Genomic DNA, 17,736 nt, shown 5'->3' with positions numbered 1-17,736 from the left:
GATTGTATTCAGCACTAGCTTTCTGCATAGACAGTAATTGAGATGACAGCTCATTTCTTTATACTGAGAACTTTGTCATCTCGGACGCTGTCTATGCAGAGCGCAGCAGGCGAGATGAGATTGTATTCAGCAGTAGCTTTCTGCATAGGCAGTGACTGAGATGACAGTTCATTTCTTTATACTGAGAACTTTGTCATCTCGGACGCTGTCTATGCAGAGCGCAGCAGGCGAGATGAGATTGTATTCAGCAGTAGCTTTCTGCATAGGCAGTGACTGAGATGGCAGCTCATTTCTTTATACTGAGAACTTTGTCATCTCGGACGCTGTCTATGCAGAGCGCAGCAGGCGAGATGAGATTGTATTCAGCAGTAGCTTTCTGCATAGGCAGTGACCGAGATGACAGCTCATTTCTTTATACTGAGAACTTTGTCATCTCGGACGCTGTCTATGCAGAGCGCAGCAGGCGAGATGAGATTGTATTCAGCAGTTACTTTCTGCATAGGCAGTGACTGAGATGACAGTTCATTTCTTTATACTGAGAACTTTGTTATCTCGGACGCTGTCTATGCAGAGCGCAGCAGGCGAGATGAGATTGTATTCAGCAGTAGCTTTCTGCATAGGCAGTGACCGAGATGGCAGCTCATTTCTTTATACTGAGAACTTTGTCATCTCGGACGCTGTCTATGCAGAGCGCAGCAGGCGAGATGAGATTGTATTCAGCAGTAGCTTTCTGCATAGACAGTAATTGAGATGACAGCTCATTTCTTTAAACTGAGAACTTTGTCATCTCGGACGCTGTCTATGCAGAGCGCAGCAGGCGAGATGAGATTGTATTCAGCAGTTACTTTCTGCATAGACAGTAATTGAGATGACAGCTCATTTCTTTATACTGAGAACTTTGTCATCTCGGACGCTGTCTATGCAGAGCGCAGCAGGCGAGATGAGATTGTATTCAGCAGTTACTTTCTGCATAGGCAGTGACTGAGATGGCAGCTCCTTTCTTTATACTGAGAACTTTGTCATCTCGGACGCTGTCTATGCAGAGCGCAGCAGGCGACATGAGATTGTATTCAGCAGTAGCTTTCTGCATAGGCAGTGACTGAGATGACAGTTCATTTCTTTATACTGAGAACTTTGTCATCTCGGACGCTGTCTATGCAGAGCGCAGCAGGCGAGATGAGATTGTATTCAGCACTAGCTTTCTGCATAGACAGTAATTGAGATGACAGCTCATTTCTTTATACTGAGAACTTTGTCATCTCGGACGCTGTCTATGCAGAGCGCAGCAGGCGAGATGAGATTGTATTCAGCAGTTACTTTCTGCATAGGCAGTGACTGAGATGACAGTTCATTTCTTTATACTGAGAACTTTGTTATCTCGGACGCTGTCTATGCAGAGCGCAGCAGGCGAGATGAGATTGTATTCAGCAGTAGCTTTCTGCATAGGCAGTGACCGAGATGGCAGCTCATTTCTTTATACTGAGAACTTTGTCATCTCGGACGCTGTCTATGCAGAGCGCAGCAGGCGAGATGAGATTGTATTCAGCAGTAGCTTTCTGCATAGACAGTAATTGAGATGACAGCTCATTTCTTTAAACTGAGAACTTTGTCATCTCGGACGCTGTCTATGCAGAGCGCAGCAGGCGAGATGAGATTGTATTCAGCAGTTACTTTCTGCATAGACAGTAATTGAGATGACAGCTCATTTCTTTATACTGAGAACTTTGTCATCTCGGACGCTGTCTATGCAGAGCGCAGCAGGCGAGATGAGATTGTATTCAGCAGTTACTTTCTGCATAGGCAGTGACTGAGATGGCAGCTCCTTTCTTTATACTGAGAACTTTGTCATCTCGGACGCTGTCTATGCAGAGCGCAGCAGGCGACATGAGATTGTATTCAGCAGTAGCTTTCTGCATAGGCAGTGACTGAGATGACAGTTCATTTCTTTATACTGAGAACTTTGTCATCTCGGACGCTGTCTATGCAGAGCGCAGCAGGCGAGATGAGATTGTATTCAGCACTAGCTTTCTGCATAGACAGTAATTGAGATGACAGCTCATTTCTTTATACTGAGAACTTTGTCATCTCGGACGCTGTCTATGCAGAGCGCAGCAGGCGAGATGAGATTGTATTCAGCAGTTACTTTCTGCATAGGCAGTGACTGAGATGGCAGCTCCTTTCTTTATACTGAGAACTTTGTCATCTCGGACGCTGTCTATGCAGAGCGCAGCAGGCGAGATGAGATTGTATTCAGCAGTAGCTTTCTGCATAGGCAGTGACCGAGATGGCAGCTCATTTCTTTATACTGAGAACTTTGTCATCTCGGACGCTGTCTATGCAGAGCGCAGCAGTCAGTAACAAATTAATGCCCTCAGGGTAAGTGCACACGTAGTTTTTTGGTAGTGCGGATTTTGATGAAAAAGCCTGCAGTTTCACACCTCATAATGATAATGTGTGAAACCTCAGCGGAAACCGCACAAAGAATTGACATGCTGCGGATTGTAACCTGCCGCAAATCCACGCGGAAAAATCCGCAGCATGTGCACTGTGTTTTTTTTTTTCAATAGGAAATAAAGGTACTGTACAACGCAGCAGAATCTGTTGTGGACCCGCAGAGCCAGAATCCACAGCGTGTGCACATACCCTAAGAAGTAGCGTAAGCTGGCACATCCTAATTTAATGGTGGGAAGGGGGGGGCAAAATTTTGTGCCCACCTAGACATTGATGTCTGGGGCCGCGCTACACCAATAGAAGGATCCATGCATGGATCGAAGTGCAGTGTCATCCTAATGCAATAATATTAACAATAGATGAACAGATAAGTGTAATATGGGCATTTCCTACTGATGTGACTTTTTTATATGCATCCCCAAATTTCTTACATTTTGGACAATTCATGCATGAAATGTGATGTAGCTCAGCATGTGGTGACTTCTAGCGCCACCGATGTGACAAAGTCATATACTAACTACTAAGGCATAATACTAGTGGGGCTAGAAGAGATCAGATGATGTCTTCAGTAAAAATCTTATGTGTGAATATTAAAATCAGTTGCTTTGAAATGTTGCAGCTTTAGACATGAATTCCACATGTATGACGTGAGCCTACACAACTTGTCCTTGGTGGTGAATAAATATATTTCAGAACCATTAGGAAAAATACATTAGAGAAGAATATGGATCTCTGTAAAGCGAAGGACACATGTTTATATGCCGATAAGGCCACAGGAATTATATTTATATACTGCTATACATTAGTGTCTTTATAGCTAGCGATTGATGCTGTAAGGGTGCAGGAAAGTGGGCAGACATTTACTAAGTGTCTAACGGAAGCAGGAAGGTAAGGTGTTTATAATTTGACCATGACTCAAAAAATCCCCGCTTTTCCCCTACTGAAGTCTGGTAGTGCATCTCCAATTGGAAAGATTCATTATAATCACGTTTCCACCTACTGGTCAATGAAAAAGAAGTGGCATTCAGCTAAATCTGCTTAAAGGGAATGTTTCACCAGGTTTTTGCTACCTCATTTGAAGGTAGCCTAATGTAGGAAAAGAGACCCTGATTCCAGTGATGTATCACTTAGTTTACTGGGTGCAGCAGTTTTGAATCAACAAGTTTTTAGATGTAGCATGCAGCAGAGCGCAGAAAGCTAACTCCACCAACACTCCAGACTAACAGCTATCTGTGTACATTGTAATATTGACAGTAAGCTGCTAATCAGCATTTTGGGCGTAGTTGGACCAGCATGCTCCTGGGCAGCACTCCGGCAGTGATAATCTCCTGCTGATAAAACACTCACTAAGTAGCAAAAACCTGCTGATAGATTCCCTTTAAAGGACTTAAACCATGAGCTTAATAAACTTCATGGAGTTGGAGTTTTTCTTCTTTTTCCTTGCTTTGATAGAAGTTTGGGCCAAGTAGACAAGGTGCATGTTAATGATATAAACTACTGAGCTTGTTTTTTTTTCTCCATGTTTGTAGTCAGAGCTATTCCACGTTTTGCTTAGAGCAACTTCTTCAACTTGTGTAACCCAAGTATCCACCAATCGAAGAACTTTCGACCCAGGTCACATTCAGTCACGATTTTGAATAAAATTATAGACCTACATCCGTTATCCAATCTTCAAAAATTATTTAAATGTTTTCACAATATCAATTAAAACAAAAAAGTCATTTTCTTTTAATTTTGAAAGGTGTCCCATTCTTCAGCTATCATCCTTAGTTCCAGTTCCTTTCAATTTTATTCCTAGCTTGGGTTCAACACAACACTGTGCTGGCATGTAACCAGTGTTGTATATCGGGGGGCTGTCTTACCATTAGATACAGCAGCCCCCTCGTTGTCACACGCCATGTATATAAGGGACTCTGATCCCCCTGCCCATACACCTCTGATATTCGCCAATCCAAGAAGCCCACTCTTGTACTGAGCGTGGGGCTGGAAGTAGAGCTGCCGAAAACCCCTCCAGGGGCTGATAGCTGAAAATTGGGGGCTTCAGTGGAACTATATTAAGAAGTTATTTAAATTCATATAATGAACACATCTAATTTTTTTAAGTGGACAACATCTTTAATTTTCTGTAAAATCTCATGTTTTATTGGAATGAACTGTACAGTTATCTCTCTTTTACAGGTGAAACCTGTGTCCCATAGCAGAATCAATGTATCGGCAAGATTTAGAAAAAATGTCCAGGAGCCATGTACTGTGTTGTGAGTAATCTCATTTCAAGCATTGCATGGTTTTTATATTGAAATCTATTCATCTTCACCATGTTCTTTTTTATCTAAACCAGCCTTTTTGCTAATGGAGATATCATGAACCCAGTGGTGCGTCTACTGATCCCTAGGAGAGTCCTGGATCAGTGGGAACTTGTTCTTGCCTTGGTTACAGAGAAAGTGAAACTCCGAAGTGGAGCTGTGCACAGGTACGACGCGCCTTATCCTTACTTTACCGGTTACTTGTGGTGCAGATTTTGCGCCTCTGATCTGCATTCGACTATAGTAAATTATATGGGCACATGGTTTTGAAAAAATGTAGAATTTAGCATGCAATGAAGTTTCAGATCTGTGGCATATCAATTACACTGTCGATTTGTCATAGTTGAATGTATAGGTGAGAAATCTGCTTTAAATCCACAGCACAAGCTGTATGACTCTGGCAAAATTCCGAAGGAAACACCAAGGATTTTGTGCAGAGGATACATTTTAGTCTGCTGATCGACAGGCAGCTAGTTACAATACAACTTTCTTGTTCTTCTTAGTTTTGTGGAGAAGTCTGCCTCCAATAGTCATTTATTCTAATCTTATCAGACATGATCCTTCAGACTGAGATATGTAACATCTATCCAGGGAATACCCTTGTTTTTTATTTAGATAGATTTCATTTAATGACCTCACTCAATGCAATAACTATCAGCAGGATTTCACCCCCTAAACTACGTGTATGTAGCGGTTTCAAAGACAAGTCCAGCAATATCTTTCCATGGCCAGTCTGTTCCTCAGTTACTGAGAAATCTGAATTTAACCCATTAACGACTGCTGATAAGCCTTTTAACGGCGGCAGTTAAGGGTGCTTATTCCTCAGCCCCGCTTTTTAAAGGTACTGAGAAATAAGTGTATAGCGCCCCCCAGCATCAGACATTTTCTGGGGTCTGGGCTACCGGGGATAGCTGAGACCCTGGAGAACATGATTCGGGTTGGTTTTTATAATTTCTCTCTCCTCTGATGTGATCTAGCACATCAGTGGAGAGAGAAATGGGGTCCCCTGGTACCTCCGGTGTCCCCGGACCATCCTGCATCCCGCCCTCCGAGATCTGCCGGCCGGCACCCAGTCCGCAACAATAGGAAACTTTTCCTATTGGTTAATTTTGATCACAGTGATAGACCCTATTGCAGTGATCAAAATAAAGAAAAATAGTAAATCAAACCCCCCTTTATTGTGCTGATGTAAAGCAGACATGTGGGAAATGTTATTTACTAACTATTTTGTGCGATATGACTCACTGATTTAAGAGCACAAAAATGAAAAGTTTGAAAATTGCAACATTTTCAAAATTTTTTGCCAAATTTCAGTTTTTTTCATAAATAAACGCAAGTCATATAAAAGAAATTTTACCACTATCATGAAGTACAATATGTCATGAAAAAACAGTCTCATAATCAGTGGGATCCGTTGAAGCGTTCAAAAGCTATAACCTCATAAAGTGACAGTGGTCAGAATTATTAAAATTGGCTTGGTCATTAAGTACCAAATAGGATCTGTCACTAAGGGGTTAAATGAGATGTGCAAATGAGGCTGTAGATCTGAAGCCTCTGTCACTCCAGCTCTATTCCCTGCCCAGCACCCTCTTCTCCTGCATGACGTTTATGTTGTTACTTAAAGCAATGGAGCCTTCAGTCAAGCAGAAGGAGGTGACGTTAGGTGGGGAATAGATCATATAGCTCTTTAACAGTTCAGAAATACCTTTACATGGCCAGTGTGTGCCTCCTTTACTGAGAAATCAGCATTTGAATTGACTCGGTCGCTCCAGCTCTATTCCCCGCCCAGCGCCGCCTCTTTCTGCTTTACTGACAGCCTCTTTGCTGTGTGACGTTAGGTAAAAGATCCATAAGTCAAGGAGGATGCAGAGCTGAGTTGGGAATAGAGCTGGAGTGACAGAGGTTTCAGCCTTATTTGCATATCAATTCAAAACGGTGATTTCTCAGTAATGAAGGGACCAATTGGCTATGTAAAGTTACTGCTGGATTTTGAAAGAGATACATGCACATATGAATAGTTTTTGGGTGAAATCCTGCTGACAGATTCCCTTTAAATCCTTTTAGAATCTGTTTAGGTAATCCTCAAATGCTTTATTTCTGGTTGTCCCATTTAGATTATACACATTAGAGGGAATGCCCATACATGATGGCTCTGAATTAGAAAATGGACAGTTTTATGTTGCGGTCGGCAGAGATAAATTCAAAAAGTTGCCATACGGTGATCTGATATTCACAAAATCATCCGTGAGACGGGCACAAGGGTAAGTCTAAGTAAAGAGATTGTTTTTTTTCTTAAATGTTGCGTGTTGTCCTTATGTTCTGTTTGGTCCAGATGTACAATATGTAGGTATTTCTTGTACCATAAGACCTGATATTTTACACTATAATAATATCACAATAACTTACAATTATTTAAAAATGGAAAGTTAAAATGCGGATACTGTCTAAATTTGTAGCCATTCTATCTACATACGTATCAGCCTGTAAAGCCTCTCTTATAGGACAGCCGCTGGTATCCTAATCCCAATGTTTGTAGGTTCATGTTTTATTTATTGATCATTAATATTTGACTGATGAATAATTTTTCTTTTTAATTTTATCCACCAAAACATTCAGGTCCAAAGCATCGTCATTACCTCCCATAAATGGCTATAGAAAGTCTAAGGAGAATGTAAGTAGCTGATTTATATGAGAAAATGTAAGTGCAGATCAATTGTTGGAACGAAAATAACGTGCATGCAATTGCTATTTAAAGCAAGTATATAAGAAGTCCCAGTGGAACTGTCACTCTCATTATCTTGTACACGTACCGTATCCCTAGAGACCCATAGCCGCTACCGTTAGCACAATAGACACAAATTATGGAGTACAGTCCTGCCCTGACTCGCTACATACTAATACTTTCTCACATACTGTATATACTAGTAATATCCTATATTTCCCAGAGACTTTGGATTCTACAAGTTGAAGGCGACGTGGCTTTTTTAGGGGCTTATTGCTTGATGTTGACTATTTGGTCCTTAGGGAAACAGTGTAGCTTCTGGAGTGATGTTCCAAGTTATCTGGTGGATTCGTCATTAGGGTGGTCACAGAGAGAGCATACTTCCCACCCTCACACTGTGCACATGCTTGATTGAACCGTATAATGTGATGCTTGTGACCAAATGTTTCCTCAGTGTTATGCGAATAGACTAGAACATTTATCTTAAAGCCTATGACATTCCAAGTTTTTTTTTTAGCTTGACTGTTTCTTACTGATTGTAGTAGTATGGCTTCAAGGCCCCAACTCCTTGTAATATAAGTAAAATGAACTAAAGTCACCAGAAGGCCATATATAACTAGAAGCAGAAGTAGCATTTTTGATATTTTTTGATCAGCAGACCCATATAAACACTGCGCCATATTTATCCTGTTGTTTGCTAGTTCTTATTTTGCCCTCAGTATTATGTTATGCTACCTGATCTGGCTTGTTTGCTACTTCTCTGCTCTCTGACCCTCTGGTTTATACCTGGGATTGACTCTGGACTGCCTTAAACCCTCTTGTGTCTGCTGAAGAAGGATTCTGTCTCTCTTGTCTTGACCATGGCTTTCCTTCTTACCTAGTCCCTACCTACTGATTTTGTCTTTAGTGCTGGGTCTCTGGTTTGACCTATCTAACAAATATTCCATGCAAACTAGCTTCACTGGCCAGCAGCTTCTCTATGGATGCAGCCAATGGATTTTTGCAGCAAAAGACCATATCCTGTACAGGCATGAAAGCATCACTTATGACTATATAAGCTGAGTGGCTAGTCCCAAGTCTGTCCGTGGATGCTCTCTTTAGAGTTACCAAAGTTCTGCAAACAGTCCGTAACATATACCGTATTTTTCGGATTATAAGATGCTCCGGATTATGAGGAGAAAAATAGGAAAAAATTTATTTTTTAACAAAATGGTGATGCTTCTTAGAATCCATGTGTCTTATTGCTTACCGGGGGGTGGTGGCTGTGGTGAAGCAAGGTCCCAGGGTCACTGCTGGAGAAGGCAGGAGTGGGGTGATGCTGCAGGCCACAGGCTGGGATGAGGGGGTGTTCCGATGAGCGGTGCGCCACTGCGGGTGTCTGGTGTTGCTGCGGGTGATCGGTGTTGCTGCAGGTGTTGCTGCGGGTGCCTGGTGTTGCTGCGGGTGCCTGGTGTTGCTGCAGGTGCCTGGTGTTGCTGCGGGTTCCTGGTGTTGCTGCGGGTACCTGGTGTTGCTGCGGGTGCCTGGTGTTGCTGCGGGTTCCTGGTGTTGCTGCGGGTGCCTGGTGTTGCTGCGGGTGTCTGGTGTTGCTGCGGGTGTTTGGTGTTGCTGCGGGTGTCTGGTGTTGCTGCGAGTGTCTAGTGTTGCTGCGGGTGTTCGGTGTTGCTGCGGGTGCCCAGCTGTGGTACAGGGGTGTCTCCAGTGCTGCCAGGGCTCTGCCGACATTTTGTGAAAGGCCAGAGCCCCCGGCAGTTCTATGGTTTCCTGTGCGGTGAACTCTGGGAAAATGGCCACCTTGGGCGGCGCATGCGCAGATGGAGATCTTGGCACTAAGATCTAGGGAGATGAGATTTCAGCGCTGAGATCTCATCTCCCGAGATCTTGGTGCTGAGATCTCCATCTGCGCATGTGCCGCCCTCGGCGGCCATTTTCCCAGAGTTCACCACACAGGAAACCATGGAGCTGCAGGGGCTCTGGCCTTTCACAAAATGTCGCCAGAGCCCCCCACAGCACCGGAGACCCCCTCAGCACCGCCGGGCACCCACAGCACTGCTGGATACCCCCTCAACCCAGCCTGTTGCCTGCAGGAAGGGTACCAGTAAGGTTTATACGCTTTAAAAGACGCAGTCCCATTTTCCCCCCAAATTTTGGGGGAAAAAAGTGCGTCCTGTAATCCAAAAAATACGGTAAGTAGAATAACTAATTCTGCATTAACAGGGCCTTATGTATTATTGATATCTGCAAAAACATTTAAATCTGGGAGAAAAACCACCAAGGGAAAATTGTGAACATACAATATGTCACTATTTGCCTTGCTATTAGAAGTACGGTATCTTTGCTCAAAGTTCTGCTTCTACTTTGCAGTTCTGTGCTAGAATTTGGCTGGGCTATCACCATTCATAATGTGTCAGATGATGGATTTAATTTAGCTTTAAACCTATTATTGAATTTATTTATTGCCACTATTTTAATAGAATTATAATCTCAAAAACAGTAACAGTAAATGAAGGAAATTCAAGGATACGTTATACGTTTTGACTGTAACTTGTGACGTGAGTTAATAATTGTGGTAATGACACATGTGACGGTGAAAAAATGCTTAGAAATGACTGGACAAAACTAGACATATACTGTATGTCTAGTGAGTCAGCATGGAGGGAATGTGATCAATCTTTAACAGAGTTCACTGCAGTTGGCTGCACGTCTAATGAAGCTATCGTCACCCTCCTTCATGTGTAAAACATCAACCTGAAGTATTTTTCTGTATACACATTGTAAGGTTTCCGCTCACTCAGCACTGCTTAGGCATAAACCGGAAGCAATTTTTTAAACAATGTCTAGGCAGGTTCATTCAAACTTTATAAACCGTGCAGTAAAAAAATCATAAAACAACCCTTGGACGTTTTCCCATTTAGAGAGACTCGCACGATTCTCTCCGGTACTCGGACCGGAGCATGTGGTTGCATAGAAATACATGTAGCTGTACGCTCCGGTCTGAGTGCCGGCAGTGCCAGGTTTTCAGGCGAGACTCCCATGAGAATCGTGCGAGTCTCTCGCAAGTGAGTATGAGCCCTCAGGAGCACACCGCTCTCTAATCTCCCATTTTCCTGATTGCCACGGAAGGGGCTCTGAAAATTTCATAGTTAGGATCGGAGTCATGGTTGTGCTGTGAGCTAAAATTGTGAACTCTCCCATGCGGGGACGCGGAATATAAGTCTCAGAGCAACTTTTGCAAGCTCCTTAGCCAGGAATTTGTAAACGTTGCGCTCCTGGCCTAAGATTGGACGCCACTGATAGACCGCAGTTGTGGTCGGTAGCATAGGCAATAATCAGTATGCTATTGAATTAAAAATCTCTACTTTCTTAGAAATGAACATTAAATGGCAAAGTTGCTTGTTTTTACCGGCACTTTATAAATTATGCCTTTAAGACCTTGAGAATTACTGTTTAAAAAAACAAACAAAAAAAACCCTTTGCATCTCTGTAATTGTATTAACACGCAGAATAAAGTTGACATGTGATTTTTACTGCACAGAGAACTCTGTAAAATTTAAACCCACAAAGGAATATTAGAATTGTTGTTTTTTTGTTTTTTTTTTCAATTCCAACCTCCAAAAGAATTTGTTTTCTATTTTCCAATACATGCTATGGTAAAATTTGTGCCATTCAAAACTACAAATCATCTAGCAAAAACATTTAAAAAAAAAAAAAAAAATTGTTGGAATTTTGGAAAGTGGGGATGAAAAGACAAAGGCAGAAAACCCCAAACTGCCTAAATCAGTTAGGGGTTTAGGAATTATCAATGTAATATAAAATTGAAGTCAAATTCTGCACATTATTTATTTTTCCTTTGGTTCTATGACCATTGCATGAATTCCTCATGTAATGTTTTGTGTTACTGACTATATACTTTCTTGTGGCTGCTTTATTATTGACTGTGGACCTGTTTTCTTCTTGGATACATAATAAAGAACAATAATTTAGTTAAGGGCACTTTGAGTTGGCACACTGAAGGCACGGGGTTGGCACGCTGAGGGCACGGGGTTGGCACGCTGAGGGCACGGGGTTGGCACGCTGAGGGCACTTTGGGTTGGCGCGCTGAGGGCACTTTGGGTTGGCACGCTGAGGGCACTTTGGGTTGGCACGCTGAGGGCACTTTGGGTTGGCACGCTGAGGGCACTTTGGGTTGGCACATTGAGGGCACTTTGGGTTGGCACACTGAGGGCACTTTGATTTGAACTTTGAGTCATTTAAGGTATGTTTAGCTAACTGTAATCAGTGGGGGTCTGAGTAACACATTAAGCAATCCTTTGCCCTGTGTCCACAGAATAGTTATTCTATCTAGCGCTGCTCCTGGTAAATATTTATTTCTCTTTCATAATGGCCCTATTGTCAGCTTTCTGTAGCCATCATGGACAAGACAGTGAAGGTTTGAGTAGTATGATGATGGCCAGCTAATAAGTTTTCTTTTTCTGGAATTTGGAAAAGGGACAGCTATTTTTAATAAAAGATCCAAAGCTTAGGGTAATACCCTATATCAATTTGCATCTATAAAAAAATAACTCAGACAGCTCTCCTGATATACACACATTTAGACCGAGTGATGACGTATCAACCAGTATTTATTTTGCCAAATACTCAACATTACAGGCCTCTATGAAGAATACAAGCGTGGTTTAGTACAACATATAGGGCCTCATCAATCAGTAGGTAAGAAACCACCCCCTGTGTTTTACATATAATGAAAACAGATAAAGATATACATAGAGACTGCACAAAATATTTTACAAATTTTCACAAAAGACCAATCCTAGTCTCCATGACATAGTTGGAAAGTACACGATCGGTGCGAATGCCCTGGCGTCCTGAAGGACAAGCTGCGAGTGCCTTGGCGTCCTGAAGGACAAGCTGCGAATGCTCTGGCATCCTGAAGGACAAGCTGCGAGAATGCCCTGGCGTCTTGAAGGACAGGCTGCGAATGCCCTGGTGTCCTGAAGGACAAGCTGCGAGTGCCCTGGCGTCCTGAAGGACAAGCAGCGAATGCCCTGGCATCCTGAAGGACAAGCTGCGAATGCCCTGGCATCCTGAAGGACAAGCTGCGAGAATGCCCTGGCGTCCTGAAAGACAAGCTGCGAATGCCCTGGCGTCCTGAAGGACAAGCTGCGAGTGCCCTGGCATCCTGAAGGACAAGCAGCGAATGACCTGGCGTCCTGAAGGACAAGCTGCGAATGCCCTAGCGTCCTGAAGGACAAGCTGCGAGAATGCAAGCTGTGAATGCCGTAACAATTACCAAGAGTTTTCAAGCATCATCACAACAAGGATTATAGACACAAAGGTAACATTGCACGACGGCTTCCACTAGTCCACCAATTGTGGCCAAGGCGTCTGTGTCACCTGGCATTTCAGGTCACCAGACCTAGGATCCCCAGGTGATATCACACAATGTCACAGAAATGTATAGCAAATGAACCCATTGATGGAAAAAGAGAAATGAAAATAACAAGAGGTAACAAAACTACTGGATGCAGCTACTTTTGTTCATTTAATATAATTAATAATTCAAAGCCCTATAAAAATGACCAGCGTAGGTACATCCATTGCCACCCATTGTTACCTTTATATATCTGTTTTTGGTTAAGTAATTTATTTTATTATTATTATTTATTTATATAGCGCCATTAATTCCATGGTGCTGTACATGAGAAGGGGGGTTACATACAAAGTTATAGATATCGTTAACAGTAAACAAATTTACAATGACTGACTGGTACAGAGGGGAGAGGACCCTGTCCTTGCGGATTTACATTCTATGGGATAGTGGGGAAGAGACAGAAGGTCGGGGTGCAGCAGCTCTGGTGGTGATGAGGCGGAGGCTAGGGCGGTGGTGAGGCTGCAGAATGGTTATTGCAGGCTGTAAGCTTTCCTGAAAAGATGGGTTTTCAGGTTCCGTTTGAAGGATCCGAGGGTGGTGGATAATCGGACGTGTTGAGGCATGGAATTCCACAGGATAGGGGATATTCGGAAGAAATCTTGGAGGCGGTTGTGTGAGGAACGAATAAGTGTAGAGGAGAGTAGGAGGCCTTGGGAGGATCGAAGATTACATGAGGGAAGATATTGGAAGATTAGTTCAGAGATGAGGGAAGATATTGGGAGATTAGTTCAGAGGTATAGAGTGGGGATAGGTTGTGGATGGCTTTGTAGGTCAGTGTTAGTAGTTTGAACTGGATGCGTTGGTGAATTGGGAGCCAGTGGAGGGATTTTCAGAGGGGAGAGACAGGGGAGGAGAGAGGTGGATTAGTCGGGCAACAGAGTTGAGGACAGACTGGAGTGGTGCAAGAGAGTTAGCAGGAAGGCCACAGAGGAGAGTGTTGCAGTAGTCAAGGCGGGAGATAATGACGGCATGTACAAGAGTTTTAGTAAATTGAGGGCTGAGGAAGGGACGGATTCTGGAAATATTTTTGAGTTTAAGGCGACTGGAGGTGGCAAGAGTTTGGACGTGTGGTTTGAAGAACAGGGCAAAGTCGAGAGTTACTCCGAGACAGCGGATTTCAGGTGCGGGAGAGAGCGTGATGCCATTTACCATAATAGATAGATCGGGTAGGGAAGATACGTGAGATGGAGGAAAGATAATGAGTTCAGTTTTGTCTACATTGAGTTATAGGAAGCGAGAGGTGAAAAAGGAGGATATGGCTGATAGACACTCCGGGATTCTGGACAGCAGAGAGGTGACATCTGGGCCAGAGAGGTAGCTCCGAGTGTTGTCTGCATACAGATGGTACTGGAAGCCATGGGTCTTTATGAGTTGTCCTAGGCCAAGAGTATAGATGAAAAAAAGTAGGGGCCCCAGGACAGAGCCTTGGGGGACTCCAACTGATAGAGGGCGGGATGAGGAGGTAGTGTGGGAGTGGGAAACGCTGAATGTGTGGTCAGAAAGGTATGAGGCAATCCAGGACAGGGCAAGGTCTTTGATGCAAAGGGAAGAAAGAATTTGTAGATTTCCCCTATAATATGCCAATCCTAAAGCCCTTTTTCTTTTATCTTTACTTGTGCTGTTCCTCTGTCTCTATTATTTCATCTGGACAGATATGAATAAATTGAAAAGTGTGATTTTATAACATGTTCCTACTCTGATTGGGCAGCATTACGGGTATAAGGGGACTTGCCTCATTGACAAGAAGAACTGGTGCTACCATGTTGGTGATTTATTCATAAACATAGGGATAACAGAGAGATGAAACAATGGACGGTTGTTCCACAACCTTTATTTTATAGGTAATGCGAGTATTTATAAAAATAAACATGTCAGATGGTCACAAAGATCCCATTTCCTTCTTTCCCATGTAGGCCATCATGATGGAAGGATGTATCTCTGAGTTGTCCTAGATAGCTAAGCATAGGTGTATACAGATGATAGGGCCTCATAGTAAAACTTGAGGTCCCACTGTCTGATGAATTTAGATGATTTTTAAGTTTATTTCCAAAACCGTTCTTTATATTTGTTGCTCTGTTAAAGGGGTTGTATGGTGATGGGAAGCTTTTATATTAATTTCAAAATGGCATGGCACGTTGGACATCCAACTGTTGCCCCCTTCGTTCTCTATGGGGCTTCCGGAAAAATTGAACGCCATGCTAAGCAGCCTGATCGGCAATGGAGCACCGATTGCACCCACATGTAGCTTGATGCTCCATTCTAATGCGGGTAAAAGTTCCCCTTTCTGCTGATCTGTGCAGGCCCCAGTAGTCAGATCTGTTCGAAAAGAGAGCTGTTTTTCACTGATAACCCCTTTACTCCTGATGCATTTGGTGTATAGTTCGTAAAGGGTTAATCCGTAGCGCGCATGAAACTGCTTTATGGTAAAAAAGACCCGTTTGCACCTTTTCAACCACTTTTCTAACTAGATGCCGGAGCCTCCCTGACTTTACATCACTCATATGGACAAAAAAAAAGTGGCGCAGGTGTTAATATATATGACGCCATATTACAGAACCTCCGAGCTGCTGAATACATACACATTGAATTTCACTCCTGGGTTCAGGGAAGGTCCTAGTAGTCCAAACCCAATGAAACATTGATGCCATGTCCTGGAGATGTAACATCAAGGTTATCTTGTCTATATAAACACCAGATCGGAATGACGGAGCTATTGATTGCCTAATTAAAAGAAATTCACTCTTTTATAACTTTTAAAATAACTTATGGCTATTGCACTATTTTGCCGGCTTTTGTTAAATGTCCGGGTGATCACATTACTGAGGTTGTAACTATGAAGCGTGCAGTGTATTGAGGACAATGACATTGATTCTATGTGAACAGTATTTTTATTATGTGACATAATTGTAACTAAACTAACGGTAATATTTGTTTACTGCTGAAAGAAAGACCCGAACAATGAAGCTCACGTGTCGCTATAAGGAAAATCGATTCTGCTTCCTTTCATTGTAGGTTTACCGTGAAGGATCACCCAGTGTGCTGGATTTCTGATGAATGTTATAGTGATTGTTCTGTGGCTCATAGGACATTTCTTATAGATCCCAAGCTCTGTTCTCTTCTGGAATGTATTTATTTATGTGGTTACCAGAGGAACTGCTGTAGCCCGGGGACTTGTGTTATCCACCAGATAATGGGAGATAATTAGACAGCTAGTTGTAGGCAAGAGATGAGATGTGTCCTGCTACTAAGGAAACTCACACCACAACTGCAACGCATGCTCCCCGTAGACCATTCTGGCCTTAGAAAAGTGTCACTTAGGAATTAAAGATATGTCATTGGGGACTAAATGTGTTTAACAACCACAGGGTGTAGTGTAAACAAGTCTTTAAATAATCCTTCCATTATCCCAACGCTATCTATCTGTCCGAACGTTTGTCCGTCCATCTTTCTTCTTTTCAGAAGAGTTGAATATTATTATTACTCTTGTGGACAATGAAACGATGCCTAAAACTTTAGGGTAGGCGCACACAATCAGTAAACGTTGCGGGTTGGACGCTGCTTACTTCCGTAGCGTCCAGATGTTACAGCATAGTGGATGGGATGTCAAGAATTCCCCTGCCCACTATGCCTCCAGAGACGCCCGCGGATCACCCGCGGAGACGGACATGCGGTGCGTCTCTCCAGACCGCAACATGTCAATTTATCTTATGGAAATATGTGAGTCTGCGCAAGATAAATCTCACCCTTACAATGTATTGAACGTTGCCTTTCTGACACGCTTCATGAACACATGCGGATTCACCTGCGATCAATAGCCGGCAGCGCTTTTGACGCTTTGGACAAAGCGCTGCCAATTCCTGATCGTGTGCACATGCCCCTTAACATATATATTTTTTTTTTTATAAACCAAACATTGTTACTTTGCGTAGTGACCCACCCTGTATTTTTTTATCTGTATTTTCTACGTAAATTCCAAGTTGATTAAAAAATAACATCACAAATGGGAAAATTCTTTCTTCTGCTATTTACGATTGAATATTTATTTTTTTAAGTTTTTAACTTTTTTCTTTACAACTCTTTTCAAAGAGTGATAATTTTTTTTATTTTGCAGTTGACATACCAAAATGAGGGCTTATTTTTTTTACGAAAGAGTTGTAATTCTGAAAGACACTATTCAATTTAACATATAGTGTGCAGAAAAAATGGGGAAAAATCCAAGTAAGGTGAAATGGCAAAAAAAAATCACAGTGCTGTCATTGTTTTAAAAAATCGCCTGGCTTTATGATTCTTCAAAGAAGTTTGATTATGGCAGTACCAAGCATGTATACTCTTTTATTCTATTTTAGCAACTAAAAAAAGATCTGAACTTTGTAGACAAATTTGGCTTGTGTTGCCATTTTCTAAGACCCACACATTTTTATTTCTTCTTTTTTTTTTTGTTATTTATTTCTTTTTACCTTTTTTAGTCCCCAGAGGGGACTTGAAAATGTGATCATTTGATTGTTTTGTTTAGTGCAATTCTACTGTATATAACAAAAAGCCTCTCATATGCATATGAACACCACCTACAACAGGCACATCGGCTGCCATGGCAACCCATCGGCAAACCGTCATCACGTTGCGGGGGCTGACAGTGTGTGATTGGAACCGATGCCCAGTTTGAATTGCACGGCTTAGATGTGGCTATTGGTGATTAAATGGTATTTAAGGAGATAACCATGATCATCTAGCTACATAACATAGTCAGCATCTGTCTTGAGGTTTGCTGACAGCTGTGTATAAAATCGGCAAAAAAAAATCACATTGCACTCGCATCAATATTATTCAAC

General features: G+C 42.4%; 1 protein-coding gene across 3 annotated transcripts in view; it reads left to right on the top strand.

Moving 5' to 3' along the window:
• Window positions 1-17,736, top strand: part of DCDC2 (doublecortin domain containing 2) — a 249,578-nt gene that overhangs the window by 93,932 nt on the left and 137,910 nt on the right. For all 3 annotated transcript variants that reach the window (XM_073566123.1, XM_073566121.1, XM_073566122.1), the window contains 4 exons: window positions 4,630-4,706; window positions 4,790-4,921; window positions 6,869-7,015; window positions 7,371-7,425. In XM_073566123.1, coding sequence (XP_073422224.1) covers window positions 4,630-4,706; window positions 4,790-4,921; window positions 6,869-7,015; window positions 7,371-7,425 — 411 coding nt within the window. The remainder of the gene's footprint in view (window positions 1-4,629; window positions 4,707-4,789; window positions 4,922-6,868; window positions 7,016-7,370; window positions 7,426-17,736) is intronic.

This window comes from Dendrobates tinctorius, unplaced genomic scaffold (genome assembly GCF_039654945.1).
Source record: "Dendrobates tinctorius isolate UK_male_01 unplaced genomic scaffold, ASM3965494v1 ptg000004l, whole genome shotgun sequence".
Taxonomy (NCBI): domain Eukaryota; kingdom Metazoa; phylum Chordata; class Amphibia; order Anura; family Dendrobatidae; genus Dendrobates; species Dendrobates tinctorius.
The sequence above is the reverse complement of the archived record's forward strand: the minus strand, read 5'-3'. Positions and strand labels throughout refer to the sequence as shown.